This window comes from Equus przewalskii, chromosome 1, assembly GCF_037783145.1.
Source record: "Equus przewalskii isolate Varuska chromosome 1, EquPr2, whole genome shotgun sequence".
Taxonomy (NCBI): domain Eukaryota; kingdom Metazoa; phylum Chordata; class Mammalia; order Perissodactyla; family Equidae; genus Equus; species Equus przewalskii.
This window is the reverse complement of record NC_091831.1, coordinates 149,168,437-149,186,928: the sequence shown is the minus strand read 5'-3', so window position 1 is coordinate 149,186,928 and position 18,492 is coordinate 149,168,437. Positions and strand designations below refer to the sequence as shown.

The window sequence follows — 18,492 nt, the reverse complement described above, 5'->3', positions numbered from 1 at the left end:
AAAAGTCAAGGAAATCTGACGTAAGCAATCACTAAAATTGTCCGATATCAGCAGATGAAAATGTTCGAGGAAAAAATAATAATGCTACATATACATTACTCCAAATTTCTTTTTTTTTTTTTTTTTGAACATTGGCACCTAAGCAAACATCTGTTGCCAATCTTCTTTTTTCTTTTTCTTTATTCTTCTCCCCAAAGCCCCCCAGTACGTAGTTGTGTATTCTAGTTGTAGGTCCTTCTGGCTCTGCTATGTGGGACGCCACCTCAGCATGGCTTGATCAGCCATGCTAGGTCTGTGCCCAGGATCCGAACCAGTGAAGTCCTGGGCCTCCAAAGCAGAGCACACAAACTTGACCACTCAGCCATGGGGCCAGCCCTCCAAATTTCATTAAAGGCAGCACAGCAGTCAGCTCGGGTTGTTTTGAATCAGAAATAAATTGAACTTCTAGTTCTAATGCCAATTCATCATACGGAACGTTGACATAAAATTTTCTCATGAATCCAGGTTACTGACTTGTAACTAAACCCTCTCTCTCAAAATAGTACCACAGACTTTTTTAAGTAGCTGATCTTTATTTGCTGCATTCTAAAAGGCAAACACCGAAAGAAGATAACAAACTGAAAGTAATATATCAAATAATTCAGTCAAAGTCCTGCTTAGGAAAAGTATCTTTGCTAATAAGATAGTAAAGGCTATCCTAAATTGCTTTTTTGAGAAAACTCATTTCTTTCTATGGCAGTTGTACTTACTTAATAGGCATTAGAGGGGAGGAAAGAAGGAAAATCAGGGCCAAAACAAAAATTCATGGTGATTAAATCTGTCTGAATCACAATAGAGTTGTAACAGAAAGTCAAATACAAAACAATCGTAGCACTTCAACTAGTTTTAACCTAACACACATACATAAAATGTTGGTTTCCATAATGTATTCCTGATGTTGCAAGATTAGTCATAAGAAACAATTTTCCCAGGAATTTCAATGAAGAAAAACCATTAAATCATTATACCACAAGTCTCAAAAATATCAAGGATATGTAATCCAGAAAGAGAGAATACAAATATTAAAATCATTATTTGAGGAATAGTCTCTATAATGCATTCAATGAATTCAAAGAATTTGGGAAAAATGTAGTTTTTTACCGACTTTCTTAATTTACCAGCTTTCTTAAAAGCGCACCCCAGTTAGTCTTTGCTTAAGATTCTTTACATTCTTCTGTCACATCTTCAGTCTCCTGTTCATCTGCACATTAAAAACAATAACCAAAGTTGTGAGGCAATCAAAAATGTGTGCATAATTAAGAAAAAACATTCAGCCTATAAAACATTAAATACTTTTACACATGAGACAGTGATCATGTTCTTAATATTTGTAGGACATTCATCACTAGGTGCATACAAAGTTTACAAGAAAAAGTGGAAGATAAGCTGCCTGCCTTCATTAAGCTTACAGCTGAGGGAGAAATTTTTGGGTTTTGAGAGCTAAAATGGTCACGGACTGGAGACAGGCATCAATTTATTTTTTTATTATTTTTTATTTTTTTTGCTTTGTACTAGGTTTCTGGAAAGTAGGGTGAAACCAAAAGAAAATGCTGTATTTAGGGTAGATAAGAACTCATCATCTTTCATTTCTTCAGTGTGAGAAAAAAAGTGCGACACTAACAGAAATGGAATGGAAATATTCTTTGAACCTTAGTGAGAAGGTTATCAGAAAAGGCAGAATTGACAACAGAACCAAATAAAAGGGAGTCAGGAGAAACTGGAACCCTCATACTCTGCTGTGGGAGTGTAAAATGGCGCGGCCACTTTGGAAAGAAGTCTGGCAGTTCTTCAAAAGGTTACCATAGACCCAGCAATCCTACTCCTAGGTATATGCCCAAGAAAAACGAAAACATACATCCACCCCAAAAACTGTACACCAATATTCACGGCAGCATTATATATCAGCCAAAAAGTAGAAACAACCCAAATGTCCATCAACTGATGAATGGATAAAGAAAATGTGGTACATCCACACAACAGAATATTATTCAACAATAAAAAAGAATGGAGTACTGATGCATGCTACAACATGGATGAACCTCGAAAACATTATGCTAAGTGTGAGAAGCCAGACACAAAAGGTCACATATTGTATGATTCCATTTACATGAAATGTCTGGACTAGGCAAAGTCAATAGTGACAGAAAGTAAATTAGTGATCGCCAAGGGCTGGGGCATTGGGTAAAGTGGGGAGTGACTGCTAATGGGTACAGTGTTTGTTTTAGGGGTGAGGAAATTGTTGTAAAATTGATAGTGATGATGGATGCACAATTCTGTAAATATACTAAAAACCATTGACCTGTATAGTACCGTTATGTCCACATCCTAACCCCTGGGACCTGTGAAAGTTACCTTACTTGGGAAAAGCATCTGTGCAGATGGAATTAAGGATCTTGAGATGACAAGGTCATCCTGGATTATCCAGGTAGGGCCTGTATTCAATAACAGATGTCCTTATAAGAGACAAGCAGAGGAAGATTTGTGACACACACAGAGAGAGAAAAAGGCAATGTGAAAACAGAGGCAGAGATTGTGAGACTGTGAAGACAGAGACCACAAAGCAAGGAAGCCAAAGAATGTCAACAGCCCGAGAAACTGGAAGAAGCGAGGAAGCACTCTCCCCTGGAGGCTCCAGGCAGAGTGTGGCCCTACTGACACCTTGACTTCAGACTTCAGGCCTCCAGAACTATGACATCATAAATTTCTGTTGTGATAATTTGTTGTGGCAACCATAGGAAACTAATACAAGTATATAAAATATATGTCAATAAAGCTGTTACTTAAAAAAATCAACCTAATAATTAAGGGAAAATGATTCGGAGTTTCAGAGAGTAAAGTGAGAAATGTAGTGGCGTTGTCAACACATGGAGAAGAAATATTAAGGAAGATGTAAAGGAAGGTGGGATAGACGAGAAGCGGACCTCAATACCCCACACGTGAGATGAGGAATAAGCCCGTGACTCCATGCCTTCATAACTGCTATTGCTTCTATCTGGGGTGTCCTCCATCTTGCTCACCTCATCCTGGGAGGCTTAACTTAAAAACCACCTTCCCGTCTCCCAGTGTTCATCTTTCCCTCCGCAGTGCTGCCGTGCACTTTGTCCCGAAGCTCTTACTATACTTGTCCCACCTGCTGTGACTATCTGCTTAAGTGCCCACCTTCATCAATAGACCATGAAATACTTCAGAGCAGTGCTCACGTCCTACTCACCTTATATCCTGGGAAAATGTCCTTAATGACTAAATACGATGAATACGACGGAGTCCTGGGGCAGTGATTTTAAAGCATGGCTACACAAGAGAATCATCCAGACCCCACCTTCAGAAACTGGTGTAAAAAAATACTGATGCCCAGAGCCAAACCCTAGAAACGGATTTAATTCATACGAGATGGAACCAAGGCATTAAATGGTTTTAAATCTCATCAGGTGATTCCAGTGTGCAGCCAGAGATAACCAGATAGCCAGAGATAAGTGCTTGTTATAAGCACTGCCTAAGGGATGGACTCAATCTAGCTTAAAATACCAGACAGACTTGAGGCAGATGCCAAGTAGAGAGATCTGAAAATCAAAAGTATACAAAGCATAGATGATCCCATACTGGCTATATGTCTCCAAATAAAATGAAAGAGTAGAGAACTCAAGCCAGGGCATGCTTGCTCTCAGCGGCTAATGGGAAGGTTACCCAAAAGAAGGACAATAGGGATGGCTGGAGAGACAAGATAACAATCTGGAGAAAGCAATATCTTCATTAAAATGAAATTTTAGAAGAAAAAGCAGAGATTGAGCAGACGGGAAAGAAAATACTTTCTGACATTATTTTTACCACTACCATATATGCTAATATTTTTTATAATCCTAAAGTAGAGTGACTGGTAAACCATCTAGTCCAGAGTTTCTCACACTTTAAGGGCATACAAATCACCTGCTGGGGGCATCTTATTAAAATGCAGACTCTGGGGCTGGCCCTGGGGCCACCTGGTTAAGTTTGTGTGCTCCGCTTCAGTGGCCCAGGGTTTCACCAGTTCAGATCCTGGGCGTGGACCTAGCACCACTCAAGCCATGCTGAGGTGGCATCTCACATGAAGAACTAGAAGGACCTACAAATAGATATACAACTATGTACTGGGGGACTTTGGAGAGAAGAAGAAGAAGAAGAAAAAGATTGGAAACAGATGTTAGCTCAGGGCCAATCTTTAAAAAAATAAAATAAAATGCAGACTCTGACACAGCAGGTGTGGAGCAGGGCCTGGGACTATGCATTTCTAACAAGCTCCCAGGTGATGCCAATACTGCTGGTCCATAGAGCTAATCAACAGTCATGATCTTCAGTAACTTTTTCCTTTTGCCCAATTTGAATGAAGCAATGGAATCAGAAGTTTCTAATAACTGATAAAGTGATAAGTATATTACAATGAAATATCAAACTCTCCAACATGCCATTGTTCACTTTACACTACTAAACAAAATGATAGAGGAAGTGATATTTTATAAGTAGACAGAGAAAATAATCAGCACGATTTACATGAAAAGTCTACGTCAAGAAGAATTGGATTAAAGAAAATTAGTTGAAAGTTACTTGAAAAGATAAATTCATCAAACATAAACCTACTATATACTAAAGTTTTATAGAAAAAAGAATTAACAGTGGAACTTTCTAATATGGCAGCTCTGATATTTTGATCAAATAAACTTTGGAGGACACTTGATTAAGTTACTAAGAGCATCTGAGAAGCAATTAGTAGCCTTGGAAAAATAATTTAACAAATAATAACCAGGAGGCCTGATGTCACACTGTTTGAGAGAAACAGAACTCCATCAAAGCAATGGTGAGTTAAGTATTTCCCTCAGAGCAAGCCAAAATATTTTTTAAGGGAAAAAAAAAAATCAGCTAATAGTTTTACTATTTTTAGAATCCCACTGCTCCACTGCAAACCAGTAAGACTATATTACAACAGAGAAAACTTTCGCAAAACACTCTACTGCCTTTGAAACTGTTCAGGTGGTATGAGTAATAACATATACCAACACACACGCAATTCAGACCACTGCAACATCCTGCCCAAAAGTCAATCCACCGGCAACCAGGCTTCATTGAGCAAGTTACAATCAAATAACTTTTGATGGGCAGAAGTTCAACGTGAAGTGTGTTCAGATGGTATAGCTGTCATTGCTGGTAGAACTTGTGCTATCTGAGGACACCAATAGGATAACATAATCAGCTTTCTTACATCTAAACTGAAACCCATATCTCTCAGTTTGGCACAGCAAAATCTTGTAGCTTGCGTTAATTTGACGGACTGAAAGCTCTACACCAGGGACTCTGATTTCAGTAAGCCTGACTAGGGCCTTAGACATAGGTATATAACAAACAAGCAACAACCTCCCCAGATGACCCCAAGGCTCACCCCAGTTAGGAATAATGCTCTGCGGTTTGAATCAGTGCTTCTCCGACTTCACTGTAAATATCACCGGGGATCTCATTAAAGTGAAAATTGTGATTCAGCAGGTTTGCGGTGGGGCCTTAGGCACTGCTTCTAATGAGCCCCCAGAGATTGGACCACACTCTAAGCAGCAAAGGTTTATCACACGGGATGGAAATCATATGGCTCTCAAGGGCCAAACACAGGAAGCAGAGGGCCAGATGGGGCCCATGTCCTCCTGCAGAGGATATGCCCCTTCTAAAGGGCACTTCTCCTACTCAGCTCCCCTCACTGATGGAAAGACCTGCCATTTGTCAGAAAAGTGAGAAATCCAGGCTTTTATGGAAAATCTCTTGATTAAATGTTAAAGATGTAGAGGAGAGAGAGGTTAAGTAACTTGCCTAAGATCACATGCTACTAGCAGAACAAGGATTCAAACTCAGGTGTGCCTCACCCAGAGCACATGCTCCTAACCGCCAGGCAAGATCATGCTGGTGGGTGGACCAGCCAACTCTGCGCTCCTCCAGGCTCCAGCCTGGGATCCCAATACTTACCTGGATTCTCTTAGCTTTGTCCTTTGGGCAATTAATTTGCTCTTTGGTTTTATGTTGTCAGTTTCAATTTAGAGTGAACAACCATCCCAGTCTGTCAGGGACTGAGGGTTTCCTGGGACAAGGGACATTCAGTAGTAAAACCAGGACACTCTCGAACAAACCAAGACTGTTGATTGCCCTAGCTTTCATTTAGAGGTGTTATTTTAAAAACAACCTTGTCTGACTCACTGCTGCATTTGTTATAGAAATTTTTAAGAACAATAGTCACTTCATGGGTCCTATGGGAAATGCCATCTTGTTTTCCTTGAAGAATTAATATATTTCTGTCCCCCTTTCTTTACTATGTGACTGACTTTGCATCCCTTTTGCCCTATTCTACCATTTTTGTTATTTGTTATTCATATTTGCCTCTCTATTATATGAATTTCTGTTGATAAGTAGCTTAAATGCTTAGCAGGAAAGAGAGAATACTATACATGCATAGATGCAGTTTTGTTTTGCTTATCTAGAAAGCCATCCAGCATAAGATAGCTTGATTAAACACTAGGATAACCACAGATCTGAAGCATTTTCTTTCTGAAGTGCCAGTGTTCTCAGTGGTTAAGTGGTACCAAAGAACACTTACTCCTCTCTCTCCTCACACTTCCACGTGGAGGAACTTACAGTGGGGAAGCATCCAGCCTCACTCTACGCTGCCCCCAACTCTCCCCATGGGAAGAAGAGACGGTTATCTAATTGGTGAGTTTAGGGGAAGAAATGGCATGCTCAGCTCAGTCCCTTCCTCTGAGAGAGTCAGTGCCCCCTCCACAAAGGAGTTTCTTTGCTCTTCCATATTATTGGTTCCACATGGACAGGTCTCCACAGGCGAGGCTTGAGGTCCTCCGCCTCCGCCAGCGACTGCGTGCATATGCTTATTTTGGGGGCATAGCATCAGGAAGACCATTTGGCGGCCTACACAGCTCACAACAATCCTCGACATTTCATCAGCAATAAAGCCAATCTCTTTGATCTCCATTCATCACAATCCATCTATCTCTCAATGGGTTCTGATTTGGGTGGAGAAGAGAAGAGATACTATTTATCAATCCCCTAACACCCCAATAGTGAGTGAGTACCACACAGAATTTACTAGATCTTGTATCCAGAAAGTCAAATAACAGTAATTACCACAAAGGTTACAGCACAATCATGAAAAATGAAGTATTTCACATGGAAACTTTTAATACAGATCTGAAGCAGATTCTTATTTTTCAATACCACAATTTAAATTGACCCTCAACGTCGTTAGGTCTAGCTCTCTTTTTGAAGTTTTATCTGACTCTGCCTTTTAGAAGCAGAATTGAAATACTTGTAACAGACCTCGGTTTATCAAGGAAAACAAAACTACATATCAGGGCCGGCCTGGTGGCATAGTGATTAAGTTCGTGTACTCTGCTTCAGCAGCCCAGGGTTCACTGGTTCAGATCCTGGGCACGGACCTATACACCACTCATTGAGCCATGCTGTGACAGCATCCCATGTAGAAGAACTAGAATGACTTACAACTAGGATATGCAACTATGTGCTGGGGCTTTGGGGAGGAAAAAAAAAAAAGAGGAAGATTGGCAACAGAAGTTAGCTCAGGGCCAATCTCCCTCACCAAGAAAAGCATACCTAAAAAGAAAAATTTTTTTTTAAAAACTACATATCAGTAATATTTGCTATTGAAAGAGAAAATGATAAGTGCTTTTTCTTATTTCCTTCCTGTCTGCTCAGAGAAATGTACTCTTAATCACATTCATGCATATCTGTTTCCTGAAAAAGAGCCGGAATATAATGTCACATCTGACCACACTGCAACTCCTCATTACAGTTACATATTTAAAGGACTTTCTGCCAAGAAAACTGGTTTAGCATTCACTTTTGGTGTTCACTTTTGTAGAAAGCACATGATGTACAATTTAGTATTTTAGAGTAAAACTGATTAGCAAGTTATTTTAATAATTGTAAAAGCTGATGTTAGTGAAATAAAAAGCTCCAACTTCAGATAAGCTAATGCACTCAAAACGATAATGTAGGACCCATTCCTTAAGGTTTATTATGTAACAAAAAATCAAAGGATGTTTCACATATTCACATCTATGCCATCTTAATCCTCCATACTCACAAGGGTTGTTATAATCATACACTAGGATTATCTGGTGCGATCAGAGGCACGTTCTGTGAAGTTAGAGGTAAGCCATCACAGTTTCCATTAAGTCACATTAAGTTCTAGATCATTCCATCTTGTCATGTTCTACTCAGCAACAAATATACATCAGTGTGACATGTTCACATGGAAGTAAAGTCATATCTTAGCAAAGTGCTACACACTGACTCCATGGGAATGAGACCCCTACACAACAAAGCGTTGCATCCAATTTAGTAAGTTTGCTTAGACAAGGAGGAGATGCAAATACTTTCTCTCTAATAAAAATGCTTTGTGCACAAAGAAAGAAATACACTGCAATTGGAAAGTAGCACAAAGTTTCCATAGTTTATTTTTTAAATGAAGACCCTTGGTCAGGGAAAGCAGACCACACTCAGTCATCTAACTGAACCGCAGGCTGCACGTGAACTCTGCTACTGGATAAAAACTTTACAGCCTGTGAAATTTCATCAAAAAAAGAAAAAAGTTCCAAATCTTTATGTAGAATGTGAGGCTTAAATAATGCTTAAGCAACACCACCTGCTTTCATTCATGAGATGAAGAATAAATGTGAACCATATTTTCAGTACATTATTCTACAACTGGATATAAATTTACATTCTCTCACTCCTTAAACAGGCACTTTGTTTAAGGCAGCACTTTGGACCTCACAGAAGAGGTAGCAATGAATCGGAGGATGGAATCTCTGTCCTCAAAAATGTTACACAATTTTACTGAAGAGAAGGTGTGCATGTGCATAATGACACCGAGACAGCATGTGCAAAATGATCTGATAGGGGACCCAAGCGCTTGGACATTCAGAGGAGAAATAAAATTTTGAAAGAGGGAACCAGGGGAGGTTACTTTCAGAGAGGATGGGGTTGGAGTTCAACTACCACTGAAGGGGGATCTGATCATTCCTGAGAAGAAAAGGGCGTAGGCAACAGCCGAGACATAGGAAAGCACTCGAAATCCTGAGACTAGATTATACACAATCTGAATAACATTTAGGGGACTAGTTAGAGATTGATTAGGAAGAGAACTCAGGTCAGACTGTGGAGGCATTGAACAGCAAGTGAAAGAATTCAGATTTCATCCAATAGGCAGCAGTGAACCACAGAACCTTTCTGAGCTGGGAAGTGTGGTTATCCAAGCTGTACTTTGGGGGAATTAGTTTAGTGGTGGTCAACAATGGCAGGAGGAAGGGACAGACCAGAGGTAGGGAGGCCTGATGGGGGGGTTATCACATTGGTCCAGTTGAGGCAGTAGGAAGAGCAAGGAAGGGATGGGCATGGGAGACACTGCAGGAGTAGAACAAATGGTATTTGAAAGTGGGAAGCAAGGGAGAGAACATTCAACAATGACTAAGATTTTGAGCCTGGGTGATTGAGGAAACAGAAGTTAAGAGGAACATCTGAGTTGAGGGGGGAAGGATGAGGAAATCAGTTTGAGGCCACATTCAGATGGAGTTGTCTAGCAGGCAGTTAGAAATATACGACTGAGGAGTAGGTTAAGATTATAGATTTAATAGATTTAGATTTAATAGACTATAGATTTAATAGGTAATAGTAGATATAGATTTAATAGACAACAAACATTAGAGGAAAAGTTGAAGCTATTTAAATAGACTCACCAAATACAACACAAACTATATTAGACTTCTAACATAGATAAATAATTGAATATTTATGTCAAAAACTGCTCATAGTTTTTGTATACTGTACCATTTACCATTGTAAGATGCTACACTGGATCACAACAAAATACCTGAGAATATACAAGTAGCTGAGATGGGAAGTTTGCACACAGAAACTAATAAAACCACAATGATATATGGCATTTCACAAATTCATTCCTTGGAACAAATTTTCATCACTGACGTTTGGAAGTTGAAATACTAAACAAATCTATTCAATTTTTTTTGGAAGATTAGCCCTGAGCTAACTGTTGCCAATCCTCCTCTTTTCGCTAAGGAAGACTGGCCCCGAGCTAACATCCGTGCCCACCTTCCTCTACTTTATATGTAGGACGCCTACCACAGCATGGCTTGCCAAGCGGTGCCATGTCTGCACCTGGGATCCGAACCGGCGAAGCCCCGGCCACCAAAGCAGAATGTGCGCAGTTAACCACTGCGCCACTGGGTCAGCTCCTCTATTCAAATTTTTGTATCCATTCAAACTAATTTCGCTTTTCCTCTGAAATCAACATTGTTTTCTTGATAACCATCAAGAATATGTATTAACTACCATTAAGAATAATGTATTTCATAAGAATATTAACCTCAACCTTGATCTCATATGAACATTGATAAACATCTTCTTACGTTTGCATGCTCTTACTTGTCACCATCTGTGACTTACAAACATACCTCCTCATCCTACTCTACCTTAAACTATATTGAGATGCTAATAAGAATTATTCACCAAAACATTCTCCAAGCATTACCTGTTTTTGGTTTCTCTGGAGGGCTGGATTTCATATTTTGGTCTTCAGATGAAAGGCTCACATTGCTACCATACAATGGATCATCCAGGAAAGAGGGCCTTTTCAGTCCCCCAATGCCAAGAGTCTTCAACATAAAATAGTCTTTGGTGTCACTAATAACCTTGTCCTTGGAAAATTGGAGGCATTTCATATTCTCTGCTTCAGTGACAAGAGCTTGTGACATGCAATGCCCAGTCAAGGCTTGGGTGAGATAGTAGCCTCTAGATGTTTCACCTTCTCCATTCTCCGGCATACTTGCATCTTCCACGTCAGTGCTCTTGACCTTTGCTTCTAACCCATTTAGTAACTCAGAAAGGACAGATCTGGAAAGCTGGGGCAACTCAGGTGTTATATCCTCAATGTCTTTCTTTTCTTTTTCTGAAGAAAGTCTAGTCATGGATTTTTGTTTGAATGCACATTCATCCAGAAGACACCTTAACTGTTCCTCAGAGAGAAGTGATGTTGAATCTAACTGATAAAACAAACCAAAAGTTTTTATAGTAAATTGGTTGAGTAAACATTTATTTCTGGTAAGCTTCCAGTAATACAATATAAATGCAAGTGCCAGGAAAACCCTTACACAAAACACCCAAATAGCAAAATCATTCATTTTAAAGTATCCAAAATTGTAGGGGAAAGGTACAGCATCCCTAGAGAATAAGTTTAGAAGAAATCACGCACACTAAAATCCAGGGAAATGTTCAACAACACTGATGGAAACGAATTACTGCATCAAATCAAATGCTAACACTCTCTCGACACATAGAAGTAATTTGGCCTGAAATGGACATATTAGAAAAGCACCTTCGACTTCACAAGTCTTAGATCATCAAGCAGGGAAGTAAGCAACCACCTCTCTGACAAAGAGCCAGGAATCCTGCCATAATCTCCAGTAGATGTTTGTTCTCACCACTCCTCAGTGTGGACCTCATCATCATCCAATTGCTTAACTGGAAAAAACATCTCGGGCAAACAGGGCAAACTACACTTGCCCCTGGGGATTCACCAGTCCTATGTCTGTCTACAACTTTCAGTGGACAATACTACTGAAGATAGAAAAGGAAGGGTGAAGGGGTGGTGCATCCTGAGATGTGTAGTTGCTTCAAAGCTACAGGTCTAGACAGAGGCCAGGGGCATTCCAATAGCAGTGCATTCTGGGAGGAGGATTTGGTCATACACATTTAATCTCTGCTTATAAACGTTATCAGGGCTGAGTGTTTCAACCAAGATTTTAAGGACTTAAAAACATTTTTTTCTTCCAGTGATGTTCTCAGGAAATAAAATGAATCACACAAAAGTATAGACCCATGTTTTACAAGAATTCAACTAGAAAACGAAGGCAGTCCTTCTATGGTACTAGACACTTAAAAGACACTTTCAAATCTGCTTATATAAAATTGCTTATAATGAGTAGACAATTCTCTAGGACTTAGAAAAGGTCCACTGAGTGTCATCTTCACCAAACATCATTACCAAAGACTTATCATATGAAATTTCCAGACACTAAAAAAAGGATCCAACCATACTGGAGCAGGAGGATGAAGGATTATGGAAGGAGATATCTGGAGAAAAAAAAAAAGAATGGGAGGTGGAAGATTGATAGACTATCTGATATGTTTGACCACTTCCACAAATAATATTGATAGGGCAGATGCTTGGCACTGGTGATGACGTAGTTGGCTAGATACACAGAAAATTATGTAAAAGGAAAAATAAAGCATTTGTGAACTCTGGGAAAAACAAAAAGCTATATGGAAAGAAAGGAAAGGTAGCATTTAGAAACATAACAAAATTAAGCAAAAGAAAGATAACTATTAACTTTTGTACAAACAAAAAGATATACAGGAAAGGATATCATAGGACACTACTTGCTTTTGCTGTTAATAATGTTTACACAGTCATCATAACATAAATACTGACGTAACCAAAAATTGTGGTTTAACTATTTTGGGGAAATGAGAGGAGAGAAAAGGGATGTTTGGAGTAACCAAGTTAAATCCTTTGCTACCATTACAGGAAGTCAATATATAATTGATATAATAATACACCATTGTATTTTTGATATAAAACTTTATATCATTGTAAATTGATATAAAATGGATCAATTAAGAAAGCAAGTTATTAAGAAACAATATACAGTAGTCCCCCCTTATTCACAGTTTCACTTTCCATGATTTCCGTTACCCATGGTTAACTGCAGTCCAAAAATATTAAACGGAAAACCCCAGAAATAAACAATTCATAGGTTTAAACTGCATGCTGTTCTGAGCAGAGTGATGAAATCTCACACCTTCCCACTCTGTCCAAGCAGGGACGTGAATCATCCCCTTGTCCGGTATATCCACAACTGTATAGGCTACCTGCCCATTAGTCACTCAGTAGCTGTCTGGGTTATCAGATCAACTGTCATGGTATCTTGGTGCTTGTGTTCAAGTAACCCTTATTTTACTTAATAATGGCCCCAAAGCATAAGAGTAGTGATGCTGGCAATTTGAATATGCCAAAGAGAAGCTGTAAAGTGCTTCTTTAAGTGAAAAGGTGAACGTTCTTGACTTAATAAGGAAAGGAAAAAAATCATATGCTGAGGTTGCTAAGGTCTATAGTAATTTTTATTACAGTACACTGTTATAATTGTTCTATTTTATTATTAGTTATTGTTGTTAATCTCTTACTTCTGCCTTATTTTAAATTAAACTTTATCATAGGTATGTATGTATAGAAAAAAACATAGTATATATAGGGTTCAGTATTATCCTCAGTTTTAGGCATCTAATAGGGGTCTTGGAACATATTCCCCACTGAAAAGAGGAGACTAACACAGAGGTAAACAGTAGGGAAAACCTCAAAAGGAATTTAAAGTGGTTGACTCTGGAGAGTAAAACTAAGGGGTGGGGAAGGATGGGGCAAGGAGTTGCTATTTTTGCTTAAAACATTTTAACACAACTTTTTCTTTAGCTATTTTATTACTATAATTAAAATTAACTTAAAATATAAAAATAAATGTATTCAATTTTTTAATTAAAATTAATTTAAAAATAAAAACCTGAAATTGTAAAATGAAATTCCTAGCTCCTTATATCTTTGGGCATCAGAGCAGATCCAGGTTTCATAGAGCCTGAAATTTATATAATCTTGGAGCAGGGGGAGGGTACTTCTTTAAGAAAAAGAAAAGAGGCCTGCCCTGTGGCAGAGTGGTTAAGTTCATGTGCTCTGCTTCCGTTGCCCAGGGTTCACTGGTTTGGATCCTGGGCATGAACATACAAACTGCTTATCAAGCCAGGCTGTGACAGCATCCCACAAAGAAGAACTAGAATGACTTCAAACTTACAACTAGGATATACAACTATGTACTGCGGCTTTGGATAGAAAAAGAAAGAAAAAAGTAAAAGAATACAAAGTTACAAATAGAAAATAGATACAAAAGCAAGTTTCTTTTTTTTTTTTTTAGAATGTTTAAAAGATCACAACAAATGACTGGAGCCTTGGAAAGTCAAGTCCATCTCTCACATTCTCTCTTTAGGTCATTTACCAGAAATGCTTATATAGAAATGTTCCCTGATTGCAGCCTAGCTTCCTCTCCACGCTTAAGGCAAATACAAGTGAGAGGCCCTGAAGCTTAAGCTTCCCTGGCTTCACACTAAATCTGGTTCTGTGCGCTCCAAGATAAACCATAACACATTTGTGTCTGTGTATACACAGAAATAAGCTCAAATACAATCACTCTGATCCTCTGGGGGAAGCAGCCTGATGGGAAAGAAAACACAGAAGGCTAAAACTTGGGCCTCAGCCCAAGCTTTGCCACCTGGTGCATGTCACCTAAGGGGCCCATCTCCTTGAGCTGTGAAATGAGGAACTGAAGAAGATGATCTCTAAATTAACCTCTAACTCTAAAACTGCTTCTTATGAATAACTAATCTAAAAATAAAAATAAATATAAGAATGAGTTGTTCTATTGACATAAGAGTGTCACCTGGGTAGAATTTATGAAAACAAAACAATAACAAAAAGAGAACTTTAATTTCTTCACAATACCAATCCTGAACTCAAAAAATAACGAACAATACTCTGGTCTCAAAACATTATAAATCAAAGCAAAACAAATATATTAAGTGCTCAAACTAAATTAAATTAATTACAGTGTTCCTGGGTGACAATATAGATCAGAACCTCCAACACCAGCCGTCTTTCTCATCTTTTGGTTCCCTGCAGAGCCTTCCCACAGTACGCGCTCAGAAAATCACTCTTGTGGGAATCAAATGAATTAAGGTTGCTGAGTGTTTTGAAACAGCTAAGTACTCCATGAATGTAAATTTACTTACAAATGGTGAACTGGACTAAACTAGGCTCTATCACACCATCCTAATGACCCTTGATAGTTAAGGGACCATAGCCCATACCCTTCATCCAGATTGCTTTGAAACTCCTGAGCTAATGAGCTCCCTAACTGAACGACTCACTGTGCGAGCACAGTCAAGTAACCATCTGTTCAAGTATTCACCTCAAAGTATTCGTCTTTCATGCCAGTTCTAATTTTCCAGTATTTCATAAACAAGTTATTATTCATGCTATTCCTGTCCTTCACAAAATTCACCATAGTGCATCTCAGTCTTCATTTTTCCAGACCAGAGCCAAACCTATTTTCTCTCCTTATATGAAAGCCCCTCTCTTCCGATCTTCATTTTAGTAGCCCCTTTATGGATCTGCTGTCTTGTTTTAGCCAAAACATACACATTTCATAGCCAAAGAGTAAATGTATTGGATTTTTCTCATCAGGAAAAGAATATAGAACACCTGTGGTGTTAGTTCTCATGCATCTTGCTGGTCTCATTGGCACACCAGGTGATGTCTTAGAGGATAGTTATTAAGCACCTACTCTGGGCCAGACACTGATGTATGCATACTACATGTACTAATTTCTTTAATCTTCACAACAAACCTATGAGGTAAGTACTATTGTTACTCTCATTTTATAGAAAAGAAACTGAGGCACCAAGAAAGTAAGTAACCTGTCTGTGGTCATACAGCGAGCAAGTGGTGGACCTGGGATTTGAATCCAGGTACATGAGTCCAGAGCCTATGTGCCTAACTCCTAGGCTACACAGCCCTTCACAGTAAATGAGTTCTCCCTCTACCATTCTCTAAGCATCCTTTTCCCAAACTGACATTTATTTTTCTGTCCATTCTCTCAGATATAAAAACTCTTCCTGCACAGTATTTCACTTAGCTTTGTATTTTATTACCCAGAACAGTTTAGCGTCTAACGCAAACTCACACCATGCCCTCTCTTTCAGCTCATTTCAGGAAAAAAAACATAAAACATAAAAAAACACAACCCCAGTTCCATTCCCAGGGTACCCACTGTTTACACTTCTCCACCCAGATAAATACCAGTTTGGCGTAGGAGCTAAATCTGAGGAAGAGTGAAACCTGTAATTGCTGAACATGGATCACAGACTGTGGATTACCTCACCCTCATCCCTGCCTCCCCTCCTACACTATATACCCAGAGTTTCCGCAGCCATAAAAATCTCCAGTTATTTGGGCCCTGGATTTGTTGACAAGGCAATCAAGATTACGCCTCTGGCGCAGATAGGCAGAAAGTCCACCACTGCAAACTAGCAGAGGCAATCTTGTCCTTTGATGTAAACTTATATCTGTTGTTGGGTTGGGTTTTTTTCCCACAAATGCTGAGTTCCTAAAGACCCACCCTATAAAACCAATACAGTTATCACAAGTGAGAAAAGGGTGGAAAGCCAGAATGACCTAAATGATAAGCAACAAGAGCACAGATGTAAACAGTTTCAATGACATCAAGTTCTACTTCAAAACAAGCAACTAGAAAAGGCATTCCACCCTTTGCTTAATTACCAAGAGAGAAGTTTACAACTCTCTGTTGTAGCCACTGCTGGCAACACCTTGGGAGTGGTCTATTTCAGTCAAGGTTTTTTAGCCATAAGGAACAGAAAACCTTAAGAAAAAAGAGGCAGGCGATGAACTCCTTTAGCTTTTGCATCGCTGGAAAACTCTTTTATCTCAGGCAGAAGAAGTGAATGTCGTAGGATGTAAGAAGTCATCTCATGGTTACCAACAAGCAGGAAATGAAGTATAGACAGGCCTTTTGGGGTCTGGAGCTGACAAGCCACCAGGAACCAAAGTCATGTACTTCATCATTCTCTTCCTGAGTCCCTGTGGCCTCTTACCTCACTGCTTGTCTGATGCATCCTCCTCTCTGCAAACCAGCTTTCTCTGCTTATTAATGGTTTCTGCTCTCTCACACCCTCAGCTTGCCTGTGTAGCATGAATTCTCTCTGGTCCTCATTCAACATGCTCTTAAGAGTCTGGCACCCACCAATGACTGACAGTGGTCTCTGTGTCCACTAGCTCAAATTTTCAAGCAAGATTGTATGGTTGGTCACTGACCAGATGATGAACTGACAATGTCAGTTTCAAGTGTTCACCTCTAGTCCCATCACCTGTGGGAAGGCTCACAGGGTATAAACATGGCCATCCAATCCATGCGTTTGGCAGGGCTTTGGGTAAGGGAGATTTCCTAAAGAAGGCAGAATGAGCAGAGCAGGGACTCCAAAATAAATCTACCATATTGTTAAACTATAAATGCTATGAAGTAAACAACCATTAGAAGAGAACTGACGCTTCAAATGAAGTGCTATAGCCAACTAAAGGAATAGCAATCAAGGTGTTCCCACACTTCACCAATCTCATTAATGTGAGTACTCATTGAATAGTTAATTGAAATATAAAAGTAGAATTACTTGCCAGAAAATATTCACTTGTGGATAGAAGGATACATTGGACTTCCAGTTGAACTACAGAGCAGCACTACGAAGACAATGTGTTCCCAATAGGCTCATATAGGCTCAATAGGTTCATATCACTTGCTGTGGCTCTTTGAGATTAAACAAGTCTAAAAATCACACTGGTAAAACAATGGGAGTTCATTTCAATGTCTGCATCAGTGGTACTAAGGATTCATAGAAAGAATGGGCTTATTCATCCTTCCCCTCCTTGCTCCTTCCCTCCCTATTCCATTCTTGCACCTTCCTATCTTAACACTGACGCTACCCCAATCATATAAAGGCAAGTCTGGCAGGTACAATGTCTTTGGAGGCCACACCAGAGACCAAGGGTCCTGGGGGCCAGACAAGATCCAGCCAGAGGAGAATCTGAACTCTTGTCAAAAGGGAGGCAAAGGTCATTGCCAGAGAAACCACATAAAATATTAGGATGAGGGTTGAGGCAAGGCGGTAAACAGGAAAGTGAGTCATCTCCCAGGTCAGAAGTCAGGAGGATCTGTGGATAGAAGAACAGGGAGTGTGAAATAGGTCAAGGCAAGTGGCTCTGAAGTGAATTGGTGAATGTTGTGCTGGTGTTGGAAGCTCACTTGTATATGGGACCTGGTGTGTCAAAGTAACCATGGAGAACAGGACACGACCCTTGCCCAGGTGACCGGTCTTCCCCTAACAGCTGGGCCAGGCAGGGCCTGCAAGGGTTTGCCTGGTGAAAGGCTGCTGTGCCCCTGAGCATTCTCTGCTGGTTCTTCTCAGCCCAGGTGCCAGAGCTGCTCTTCATGGCATCAGGAATCCAGGCTTTATGTTTCTCTCTACGAGGATGAGAGGGGTGGGACGCCAGCAGGTTCCCAGTGCATAAGGGAAAGATGGCCATGGACAAGAGGAGCCAGAAGTAGGATATGTATGAGATTCTCAACTCCTCCAATTTTAAAAGGGACAAGGAACTTGACTTTAGTTAGTGAGAAAGTCAGAAGGGTGCGGATGTGCTCAGAGGAGAGCTAGACTGACTTTACTACT

General features: G+C 39.7%; 1 protein-coding gene across 4 annotated transcripts in view; it reads right to left on the bottom strand.

The window, feature by feature from the left end:
• Positions 1-552: 552 nt before the first annotated feature.
• FSIP1 (fibrous sheath interacting protein 1) overlaps positions 553-18,492 on the bottom strand; it is a 169,847-nt gene continuing 151,907 nt past the window's right edge. For all 4 annotated transcript variants that reach the window (XM_008528950.2, XM_070625513.1, XM_070625483.1 and 1 more), the window contains exons 11-12: positions 10,628-11,138; positions 553-1,240 (exon numbers count right to left, since the gene is read on the bottom strand). In XM_008528950.2, coding sequence (XP_008527172.2) covers positions 1,194-1,240; positions 10,628-11,138 — 558 coding nt within the window. In that variant the 3' untranslated portion in view covers positions 553-1,193. The remainder of the gene's footprint in view (positions 1,241-10,627; positions 11,139-18,492) is intronic.